The sequence below is a fragment of the Nothobranchius furzeri genome, chromosome 18, assembly GCF_043380555.1.
Source record: "Nothobranchius furzeri strain GRZ-AD chromosome 18, NfurGRZ-RIMD1, whole genome shotgun sequence".
Classification (NCBI taxonomy): Eukaryota; Metazoa; Chordata; class Actinopteri; order Cyprinodontiformes; family Nothobranchiidae; genus Nothobranchius; species Nothobranchius furzeri.
The window spans coordinates 42,754,724-42,767,267 of record NC_091758.1 but is presented as its reverse complement, the minus strand read 5'-3'; the positions used below and the strand labels follow the sequence as shown (position 1 = coordinate 42,767,267).

Sequence of the window (12,544 nt, the reverse complement as noted above, 5' to 3'; positions counted from 1 at the left end):
GTGTCTGAGCAGAACCTCCCTGAACCGTCTACAGGTGGTTCAGAACGCCTGTGCTCGGCTTCTGACCAAGTCCTCCAAACACACCCACATCACCCCGCTTCTCCTCCAGCTTCACTGGCTGCCAGTCAACTTCAGGGTTCATTTCAAGATCCTGGTTCTGGTCTATAAGGCCTTACGTGGACAAGCACCATCTTACATTGGTGATCTTCTTAGTCCCTACACCCCCAGCAGGTCCCTGAGGTCCAGTGATCAAAGCCTACTGGTTGTGCAGCACCAGGCTAAAGGTCAAAGGTGACAGATCATTTGCTGCTGTGGCCCCCAGACTCTGGAGCTCTCTCCCCCTGAGCCTGAGATCAGTGGACTCAGTGGTCTCCTTTAAAAAGCAGCTGAAGACTCACTTGTTCAAGCTGGCTTTTGTATGACCTTCTTCACCTCTCTCTCTTTATTCTGCTCTCCCCACCTGTTCCACCTTCCTCAGGATCCACTGGTTTCCCTCTGTCCTGTTCACTCTCTCTCTTTCTTAACATTTTTTTAATCACAATTGTCTCTTTTTGCTCATTTTAAATAAATTTTAAACATTTTCTAAATGCTTTTTGATATTTTTACATTTTTTGCTTTTGTGAAGCGCCTCGGGATTTTTATCTTGAGAGGCGCTATAGAAATGATATTTTCTTCTTCTTCTAAAGTTCAGGTGACTTTGTTTGAGCCTAGTGGAATTACTATTTCTAAAAAATATATGAAAAAAATACTAAGTCAAATGAGTGGTTTAGACCATTAAAGGTTGTCAAGAAATGCCCAACTTAAAGACCCCGTGTGTGAAATCCATGATCTTGATGAAAAAATGTGACTCTTTAGCACCATGCAGTTCAGAGAAAGGATTGCAGCTACGGTGGCTCACTCATGAGTTTGACTGTCTAATCGGTTTCCAACCCGTGTAGCCTAACCCACACAAAGCTTAAAACAAGCTACTCGACCTCTTTAAAAAAGCATTTATAATTATGACCGTTTCATCAACCTACCAGTTCTGAAGGAAGCAAGCTAGTTCTGTTAAAGCGGTCACCATTCACACACGGAGGAGGGGTGACGTCAGCCGGGAGGTCAGGTGTTGTGAGAAATTGTGTTCCCCTGAAATATTCTGTCCCCCCGTGTCGGGAGATCACCCTTCTGGCTATTTTTACAACATCTGTGATCAACTTTTACGGGAAAATGATGTAATGTAATGTAATAATGTTATGCTTGTGATTTTTTATCTGTATTTCCTCCTAAAAACAATAAAAAAGATAAGTAAAAACATTATTGTTCACTCTTTAGCAGCAAGCTTATTAATCATTTTTGACAGTTATGTAAAAGGATGTAATCTCTCAGTTTAACATCTTTTATTTGGGCTAGTTTAGTCCTCATAGCGGACATTAAGTTCTGTGAATGTGGAAGTATTTGCTTTTGACTGCCTAAGGGAAACAGAATATTTCAGGGGAACATCATTTCCCTCAACATCCGTTTCACGCGGCTCATGGTGCCTCGATATAGACAAACTGGCTGCTGCTACCAGCTTATATGGATATGGAGCAATCACTGGCTGCTCGTTAACCACGGGTGGTTCAGGAGTGTTGGTGAGCCGGGGACACGCTGGAGATCAAGTAAACAATGCTGAGTCATCCACCAGCTAATCGTGGCTGACGGCTGGCGTGGTGGAGATGGGCGTCATGAGCTACTAGTTAGCCACGGCTAGAGCTGGGGAGACGCTGTGTGTAAACTCCCACGGATCACCAGCAAAAGGAGACCCAAGTCTAAAGGTAATGTTCAAGAAGCCCTCTGAGACGGAGCGTCTCAGTAACGCAAGGAGAACTACATCGCCATTAGTAGAGTGTTGTGGAGATGAAGTAAACAACGCTGTTTTAGCCACCGGCTAACCCTGGAGCATGCTGGGCGAGACGGCAGGCTGCGGGAAGAGAGGTGACTTGAGTAGAAGGACTTTGGAACGGACAGGTTGGGACCGGGTCGGGAGTTCTGGTATCAGGAAAAGATGGATGAACAACTTGAGGTGAGTTTGGGAGTCAGAGACACTAATCGGAGGCTGGCGTCCAGCTAATAGCGGGCGGGGATCTGAACATAAGCAGCTTCCACGTGTCGGACATGATGACAAACTGACAAGTTTTATGTGTCTTTTGATTTAATTGTTTTTTATTCAAACTAACGGTGTAGCTATTCTTTTCTATTTCTTAGTTGAATTAGCAGACTCCATGCTTCCAGGGCGCACTGCTGCCCTCTGCTGGTTCTTTCAGGTTACAGTCATAGTCCGAACGGTAACGTGGAGCTCGTATGTCCCTAAACAGCTACTGTATTTTAAGATGGTGGATGACCATGGAGCGTCGACCACAGTTTATGTATATAAAATGTATAATTTCAAGTTGAGAGGAATATTTAGAATTGATGCTGGTGAAAAATATTAGTGAAAAAGGACACGTTTGTGAAGTGGAAACACAGGATTTATAGTAAACTGGTAAAAATATCACACACCGGGGCTTTAAGAAGCTACGGGTAAACAAAGACACGCCTGCAGGTTAAAAAAAAAAAAAAAAAAAAAAACGACGCCAAACAAAAAAAAAAAAAACCACAAGCTCCTTTCTATCATTTGAGTTTAGGGTTGATAATTTATATTTCAGATGATATAGTGGCATCAATATTGGTACCAGATAAGTAAAACTACGATCTATCGGCACACATTTTCTTACCGTGCATCTCTAAACAAAATCGTAAACATCTGTTCTGAAAATGATCAGGGAGCTGAACTAGCAACGCAACAAAGCAGCTTTAAATGTTTTGACGCTGAAGCTGAGACAGCCGGTGAATCTCACTTTCTACATAAAAACAAGGATTGCTTTAAACATTTTTCTAAATCTGTTTGGATGTGATTTATTTCCCTTCTTGGCTTCATGAGACTCTGTGAACATTTGTGATGCAGAGCCTCTCGACTTTCGCTCAAACGCTTCGCAAGAAAAACACAGACACGTGCAGACGCCTTACAACAAACAAGGTTTCCTCTTCAGTGGAGCCGACGCAGAGATAATGGGCAGCTACACGAGAGCAAAGACTAACAAGGGTCAGCAAGGACACGGAGGGAAGCTAACAGGGTTACACATCTGCATAAACACAAGAATCTGTGTGCTAAATAAAGAAACACCCGAAATGCAGCACTAATGGCAAAACCCACTAAACATGCAATCTGTTGTCTTCAAACAATGACAAAGACTTGCATTTTTGCCCTGGGTCATGAATTAACACACTCCCACACATGCTGACAAGAAAGGTGCACAAAAACACGGAGCAGAGCGCATTCATGGATGGCCTTGATATGCATATGTGCAAATATCACAAGACAAAGAGGCAGCATTAAGCAGGAGAAGAGGGCTTGTAAATGAGAGCTTGGCTCATTGAGGCACTCTTAAGCCTCAGCGTTTTGTCATGTTTCTGAGAGGGTTTGTTTCCTCTCCTCCTTTATCTAACCCCCCGCCGCTCTGCCAGCATCCTCCCCTCGCAGCTCCCCACTTTCTGCCTCCTTCAGCTTCTATCTGTCTGTTCTCTTCATGGTGCTCGCAGGAGAAGAGCCTCTAACACCACGGAAACGGCGTCAGTCTGGTCTGCAGGAGCGGTGAGGCCACACTGAAACATATACAATTAATGCACATATCCAGACCCTGAAGTGTAATCTCAACACCTCAGCACAGCTCTTGATGGACGTCTCTTCAAACAAGTGCTTTTTTTTTTTTGCAGAAACATTCATGAAAACAGCACTTTGCTTTAAAAATGAACCACAGGAAAGAAACGTTGCTTAACACAACAGGATGTATATCACTGAAAGCTGTGCAATGACAAAAGATAGCATTTATTGTCATCCAGATCATGCATTCAATTTAATCTTACATGTGCATGGCATAAAATAAATGAGGATTATAAAGGACAGTTCGTAGGTAGGTGACCTTTTTGGTGGAGTAATTAGCTGCTGCATGGGGAAAAAAGGTCTGGGTTATTTCCTCATGGCTCTGCTTTATGAATGTTTTCAGCCTTGGTTCTGTATTTTCTTGTTTTGACACATAGATTCGTGTTTTAAAAAGGGCGAGAAACAGTAACATGAACCGTGGGACAAATGAATGGATCTGCAACTGGCGAACAGAGAGTGACGTGTCCAATAACACGGCGTGAAAAATCTATGCGTCGAGGAAAAGAGCGTAGCTGCGGGAAGGAAATTAGTGGGTTAGAATGGCGACAGCTGCTCGAAGGAGACTGCAGTAATGATAGAGACGGCACTGAGTACAAAAATCTCTTTATGCATAAAGAAAATGAAAATGATAAATGCAAAACTGTAATTTTTACTTTGCTACTTTCATTTCATACTAGTCTGTTGTAGGTTTGCTTTTGAGACCACTGCTCTGGTGCGTGGCCCACGTTCGGTCCGAAGCTCAGCTGTCCTGACCTGGTAGTTGAAGCGGACGGAATGGTTGATACACTGGAACAGTTTTACTCTACACCGAGAGGGATGTGGGATATAGCCGTTTATGGCATGTTAGACCAAGTTCGCTTACGTACCAGAGTGGACAGGCAGGGAGAAGAGAGACGTCCAACCCAAACAGGGACAGGGTGGAATGGAAGGACAACAGTACTAGGAATGCACCGATACCGATACTGGTATCGGTAAAAGTTAACCGATACCAGGAACCAATACCAGTGCAGTTGCTTGAAAATGGCTTTGCTGTAACTTGTCATTTCTGTTCACCTAATATTTTAGTTTTGTGATGATTTCTATTCATATATTTTACTTTTTACCCACCTCACAGTCTTGTCCTGTTGAAAGCTGAGAAGAAAATAAAATCTGTATTCCAAATCATTGCATTTTTTGTGTGTGGTAGAAGCATCGGTATCGGTAATCGGTATCGGTGAATACTCAGATCCAAGTATCGGATCGTATCGCTTTGGAAAAAAGTGTCATCGTTGCATCCCTAAACAGTACACAACAAATAGACAACAGACAACCAATACACAGAAAGTCCTGTAAGCCGCTTGGGCCAGCTTCTGCGGGGAAATCCCAAGGCATTCCCTGGCCAGCCGGGAAACACAGTCCCTCCAGCGTGTTCTGGGTCTTCCCCTGGGTCTTCTCCTGGTTGGACGTGCCTGGAAAACCTCACCAGGGAGGCATCCAGGAGGCATCCGTACCAGATGCCCGAGCCACCTCATCTGACTCCTCTCGCATTTCTGCCAGACGACAAATTTCCTGGGAGGGGGAAAATACGCTGGCTATGTCCTCTCAGCCGACGCGTCTCGATGTAAAATCGGTCCTTACAGGACTTGCTAAGACGTCAGCATATCACGACCGTTTCAGCAGTGAGGGACATCACTGATCAGCACCAAGAAGCGACCCCAGCCACATTAAAACATTTAAAGATGTTTCATTCTTTCAAATCCCAGACAGGAGATGCAGGAAGAGAACAGCTGTGTAATGTAAAAAATGCCGTCCAATGACCAGAAGAAACTCTGTTTCTGTAGGAGACCACATAACAGTGTAAATGACAGCAATGTGCAGAGATTTCTGCCACATTTTTTGGCTTTGGGAGTTTACAAACGGCGATTTGAAGTGGCCTGGAAAGTGGTCCTGACCAGCTGGCCTGGTAAAACGGAGACACAGGCCTACAGTGAGGATCCTGTAAAACTACCCAGAAGCTCCAAAAGAGGAAACTGACCCATCGCTCAAGAGATTTTGTGGTTTGTTCAGATTTCTTTCTGAAAGAAGGGTCCCTTGCTTCTTTTCCAACTAAATCTCACTTCTTCAGCCTTTTATTCCCCTGATTTGACTTTCCTCGTCCTAGAATTTAGCAGTTATGCTCAGTATAAATTCAGATGCATAGATTTTTGTCTTTTATTGAGTAAAAATGCTGCAGAAAATGTAAATGTGGCGGTGTGAGCGTCCTGTCACAGTGTCCTGATTGATCATGCGCCCTGGCTACTTGGCCAAGGGGATGTCCCTTTGGCTGACTGGTTAGCGCGTATGACTCTCACCCGGGAGTCTGGGGAACGAATCCCGCCCGGGCCCTCGTTTCTCCACCCTTGCCACATAAAGTTTCTCCAAAACCTCAATAAATACTAACGACAATGCAGGAATTGTGAGCAATACAGGCAAAGAAGATGTGAAAGTGTGAGTTTGAAAATGGTAAGTATAAATAAAACAAGCAAAAGCAAGAGGATCTACAGAGCTACATGGAAGACAGAGAAATACACCATGTTCAGACAGGAAGATAAAATCGAGAGTGAAATAAAATGAGGTGGAGAAAGGGGAAGAACGAGTGGTGGTGGTGGTTGTGGCGGAGGCGGTCTCTTAACCTGGTGCGACGGGGCGTATGCTTGTAAATAAACATCAGCTCTAGATTATTCCGAGCACGAAAGCTCAGACCGTGAGGCCCCGAGGTCAGAGTGAGCCCATACCTGGCTCTCTCGGCCAAACACACAAACACATCCACTTCTACAAAGACCTTGTGTGGAGAGCAAAGCCAATTCAAATGCTGGTGCATGCATATAAACACGCGGAAGCAGGCGTGTCGGTTATTTGGAATAAAAATATGAAAAGGAAAAGCCTTCCTTCATGCATGCATGCATTCAAACAAATGCAGACACACTTGCATGAAAACTGACAAATGCACACAAGGACAGCAAAAATCAAGCATGAAAGATGTGCACACTGCACTGCTGCAGCACAAACACACTCTTATACTGAATATAACATTAGCTATTCCACACCAGCACACACAAACACACACAGAGTTAACACCCCAGATGTCTGCAGACATCCATGTTTCAGTTTGACACCAACGGTTGCAGCCGTGTGAGAAACTGGTTTTATTCAGATGTCGATGTGTCCGTTAATGTTTTTATCCGTTGATAAAACAGTAAAAACATATTTCTGGTGCCCATCTCAGTTAGGATAGTCCATTTCTGTAGGAAACTGTATTAATCTGATACAACAGTTCTAAACTACGACGTCCACTAAGGAAGGCTTTCAGACTACACAACAAAGTAAACCGATACGTGGGATTAGAGAGACTGTACTTACTGCTCAATGCTGGGAGAGAGGTACAGCTTAGGAAACACCTGGGTAGCTTCAGCATCCTCAAAGCTCACAGAGAGAAGAGCTACATCTTCTCCTGGATCCAACGCCGTGTCCTTACACAGACAAAGACAGGTTGGTAAACACTTTTGTAAGCTTAAACCACAAATAAATACAACCCTGATTACAAACAAAAGTTGTCTTGGACATTTAGGGTTACTGATTATAAATGTTTCCAAACCATGAAATGAAGGGACAATGTGCTTTTAGGCAAATATTTGGGTGTTTAGCATCTCACTTGACTCATTTACTGCTAAAAGAAAGAAAGAGAAGAAACATTTTATGAACATTTTTCTGTCTTCAACAAATTTTTGTTTCTTTTTTTCATTCAACCGCTTCACGAGGTCAAATATCGTCATTTTCTGTGCAAAAATGCAGCTCGTTGGGAAGTCTTTTCCACCCGGGAAGCATTTCAATCTCTCAGCTGTCCATCCATCCTCCTAACATACCACCTCTAAAACTAATGCATGACAACTCAAGAGTCACACAGACGTGACCCAAATCATTGCTCATCTTTCAGGCAGGGATATGAAATCAATCTTACGGACCGTTGAGTTATTTAACCAGAAGATTGGAACTTTTTATTGCAGGGATTATGTAACGCTTTGTATTAACTGAGAGACAAGAGAAGAGAGAGACCTTTAAAATGTTTAAGATGATTTATTTCTAAACAGTTTTAAACAAGACTACCTCTACTCTAATGATGAATGGATCTGGTGTAATGAGGCGTGAGATGAATGGTGTGTGTGTGTGTGTGTGATGTTATTATCAGAACTCTCGTGTCCGGAGAAGCAGGTCTGAATGATGTTGTGATGTTTTGCTTCTAGCTATGATCAGAGTTTGATCGGAGTGTCATAAACACATGAGACGCCATATTTGTCGCTCCACACATACCCTTGAAATGAGACCTCCTTACAGATCCAGATCGCCAGGTCCTCGGACCCCCCTTTCGGTACAGGAGCCGATGAAACGGCGTCAGCGGTACGACAAACTAGTCTTTGGATTGTCTCCAGGTAAAAAGCGACAGGTGGTTGACAGCGTCAGATGCACCCACTTGGGTCAGTGAGTTCAGCTTTTATTCTGAAAGGAACCGTTGCTTGGTTGGTAAAATGCAACAGATTTTATCCAGCTTGGTGGTTCTCAGCTTAAAAAGGAAGTCCAGATGGTCGGTCCGATACTTCGCTTAGCGTGCGGTGAACTCCAGTGAGATCTTGAGAACTGAACTAAGATGGCGTTGGAACTGGTTTTATTAATCTGGATGTTTTGATTTCTGGTCGAATCAAAGTTGGCAGATTTATAAACGCCACAGAGACAATGCCACGCTTCAGAAAGGAAGGTTCTGATTGGATCAGTAACAGCGATGCGTCATGCGTTTACATTATGTGTAGTCAGCATGTCTAGTGAAGCAGAAAAGGGCTATCAGATTAATAACAAATGCAGGATATCTGGATCACACAAATGAACTTTTTATTAAAACGCGGACAATGAAGTTCCAGGACTTGATTAAATACAAAACAGCACAAATAATGTATAAAGTAAGAAATAAATTAATGCCTGATAAAATACAGAAACTGTTCACAGAGAGAGAAGGAGGATAAAACCTGAGAGGGACACTAAACTTAAAGATCCATAAGTTTAGAACAACATTAAAACAGATGTGTATCGCAATGATAGGGGTTAAATTATGGAACAATTTAGAAGAAGAAATCAAAGTAAGTACAAATATAAATGTGTTTAAAATGAATTATAAAAACATATTCTGAACAAGTATATAGTGGAAAATCGATAATTTATGTGGGTGTCCTTTATTCTACGGAAAAGTAAATTGTATCAATTGTAAAAAGATGTTTTTTTTGTATTTTTTGTTTTTTTTTCCATATGGTTTGGTGGTTTTTTTTTTTTGGTGACTTGTACCATTTTGTTTGTTTTAATGTAGGTTTTGTGTTAGATTTAGTAAACAAGTAAAACTTACTTGTATAAAGGGGTAGGGACATATAAGTTCCCACTTCAGCCTACTCCTTTTCAAACAGAGAAGAAGGGATGATGATATGTATTTTTTTCTGTTTGTGGTATTTAAAAAAAAATGTATATTTTCTTTGTTTGAAATAAACTAAACTAAACTATATTAAAGTAATTTACTTATTAAAGCATATTAATCATAACTGTTATTTCACAGATCGGTCAACATTAAATTATTGACTAACACTTTGGTTTGATTAGCTTTATTAAAAATAGAGTTCTTTGATTTATTAAAAGAGTCCTTTATCTTCATTCTTCTCTTGCTGGAAAGTAAACAGTTTAGAAGCGAATGCATGACCTTGAGGCTGTCTCATGCAGCCTAGTACTGTGTCAGAGGCATCTGTGGAGAGAGGTTAAATAACCTTGGAGGAATAGCTCCTTCATCACGTTACATACATTTCCTTCACCGTTTAGGGGCAAAACTACAGCAGTTGTGTCTTAATCTGATGTGAATTATTATTGTTCATCTGACCACATGGCATCCAGATGGAGGAGGATTTGATGCTGCTGCAGCTGACATCCACAAACTAAACCTTTACAGGTCTCTGCTTCAGAGACATTTAGGAGGTGTTCAATCCAAAGACAGTGAACGAGATCCAGAAATGAAAATGAGCAGAAAGGACACCAGAAAAAAACATCTGTTCTGTTTCATGCAACATTAGCTTCAACGGCTGCATGATGAGTCTGAGCCGATGACTGGGAGCACCAATCAAATCATGTGTGAGATGGATGCGGAGGCCACCCGGAGCTGCTTGCTGCAAAGCTCATCTGTCTCTCTGAGGTTCTAATTTCTCTTTCTGTGAAGTTTTTCCTGGAGCATGGCTACTTCCCATTAGTGCAATTCCACTGCGAACTCCCTCCGCCATCAGGGGCTCTGTGGCGTTAATCAAATGTCTTACAGATGGTTTGAACTCAGCCATTTGTTATAATCGCTGCCCTCTGCGGTGAGAGGAACTCGAACCACCACACATGATGGACAGAGGCAGACTGCAACCAGTTTGGTGCAAAGCATCCCTAATGTCATCACGCTATTAACTAAACACGCTTTGGTCTGCTGATTACGAATCTAAAGTAGCCACAGCTGAAGGAAAAATCAGCCGTAGCAAGAGAAAAATTAGTTTATTGAGAGAACATTTCCTCCTAAGTAGAGTGGAAGTAATCCTTCAGCGGCTCATTTGATGATTTTTTAAATTAATGAATTAATCAGACAGAAAATAATCAGTACAATTGTTCCATCTATCAGGGAAAAAGTGAGAACAAAAACATGATTTTTTTAAATTAGTGGAGTATTTTTATTGTAATCCACCCAGAGATGAGAAGCTCTGCAGTCTGCCCTGTCACAGCAGATACATTAGCAGCTAAAGACAGAAGAAAAAAAGGCAGAGGAAGATGGCCTTCAAAAGTGTTGCCTGATAAAATCAGCCCACATCAGCGTAGCGTGCATCAGTAAACAAGAACTGCTCTCTGCCTCCGAGCAGCGCTGGCGGCTTCTCCCGCTGACGACACGGGACAGATTGGAACAGGCGGGGAAACGCGGGGCCGGGGTGGGCAGTGGGCTTTGGGAGAAGATTGTTTTGCTCCAGTTTGTAGCTGTCATGTCCCGTTCCCCTCTTCAGTAGTGATTTAATTGATGCTTTCTCTGGACTGGGAGAGAGTAAACAGATGGATGAGAACCAACAGGAAGGTGAGCGGGCCAGAAGAACGTGGCTCGTCTGTGTGCAGGCTGCAGCAGACCATCCCTCGATTCGGTCAGACCAAGGGCTTCGTTGAAGGGAAAGGCCTCTGTGGAATGATTCAGACTTGTCTTGTTCCAGAAGACAGCGAAAAGCTGTCACAAGTCAGACCGAATCAGCCAAACACGACGACTAAAACTAAAGGCAGACCCTTTAACTTTCAGCTCGTGCCGTTTCAAATTAACGTGCTGCACAGAAAGCTGAATTATACAAATAAAAATAGTTGTGGAGTCTAAATATATAACAGACTGCTGTTTAACATCTTCTTTATGAAACAGAAAGCAACAATCATGCCTCACAGACAACTTGTTTAAACAAGACTAGCGTTTGCGGCATGAACGGCTGTTTGGTTTTCTTTGTGGTACTTCCATACAAATGCTCATCAGAATAACTAAACAATGCACCGATCACTCACTTTGACACCAAATCTCAACTGAGTGACAGTTAAAGTCCCTCAGCTTTTATTAGGCATCATTTCAACCTTACCTGCTAAAACATCTTGAACAGAAGCAGCTGTTGCTTCCTCGAAGAAACAGCGTATGTTCAAGGACTTAATGTCAGATGAAACAGTGGTTTTTAAAAATATTTCTCTAAAACCTTAATGAATCCCACTCAAACTATGCCTTCTCCCCTCCAGAGTGAATACTACTAAAGCTAAAGGTGATGCTAAACAGCCAGCTGAACTTTGAATCTTTTACAACAGAATAAAAAACACTAAATATTGATCAATTTTGCATATTGATCTCCGATCATCACAGGGAAAGTCCCATGTACTGAAAGGTGTATGCAATGTTTCAGAATACAATGAAGACTCATTCCTTTCATACAGACAAAAGGATGAAAGTTACCACAAGTGCACCATCAGTTGTTCACACGTTACAACAACTGAACCGATCTACCACCCAAAGTTTCTTTCCAATGCAAAAGTGTTGAAAATGTAGAACAGTTGGTATGGTGGCTAACCTTGGCTCAGCTCAACATAACCATGTTAAAAATGGCCTGCATTTGTTGGGCAATTTTCTAAGTCAGAGGACTCCAAAGCACTTTACATTACAGTCATACAAAAACCAGTGGTGATGAGCTGTAGTGTAGCCCCAGCTGACAGAAGGAACGCTGCCACCGGTCCCTCCGACCACCACTAGCAAGCAGAGGGAGAAGAGTCTTGCCCAAGCACACAACGACTGACATGGAAGAAGTTGGGATTTTATTTGGCAACCCACAGATTACAGGGTGATCTCCAAACTCCCGAGCCGCCGCTACTTTAGACTGTTTTAAAGTTGATTTATTGTAAAAGTCCATAAAGCATAAACAAAGAGTTTTCCTTCTGGACCTTATGGGCCATTCCCATCTGTACCGGGTCGGCCCGGGCCGGGTAGCCCCAGTCAGCCCCAGCCTGGCCCGGTTGATTCCACACATCCTTGCCTTAAGCCCATGTGGGCTGATTCTTCCCACCAATCAGAGGCTTGCTCTAATGGAAGGTGTGAATTTGCTGTCAGCAGTGGGTGTGTTGGTCCTGGTCGGCCTGAAGCAGACCCCCTCGAGAAGAGGGCTGAGAATGAGCCTTGGTTGGCCCGGAAAAATACCAGGCCACCCAGATATGTAAACAACCTACGCTACCCGGCCCGGGCCGATCCGGTAGAGA

The 12,544-nt window shown here is 42.8% G+C and overlaps 1 protein-coding gene across 3 annotated transcripts in view; it reads right to left on the bottom strand.

Annotated features, from left to right (window-relative positions):
- The window catches only part of babam2 (BRISC and BRCA1 A complex member 2), a 130,409-nt gene that overhangs the window by 33,197 nt on the left and 84,668 nt on the right, over window positions 1-12,544 (bottom strand). For all 3 annotated transcript variants that reach the window (XM_015975428.3, XM_015975427.3, XM_054730202.2), the window contains exon 7: window positions 7,097-7,206. In XM_015975428.3, coding sequence (XP_015830914.3) covers window positions 7,097-7,206 — 110 coding nt within the window. The remainder of the gene's footprint in view (window positions 1-7,096; window positions 7,207-12,544) is intronic.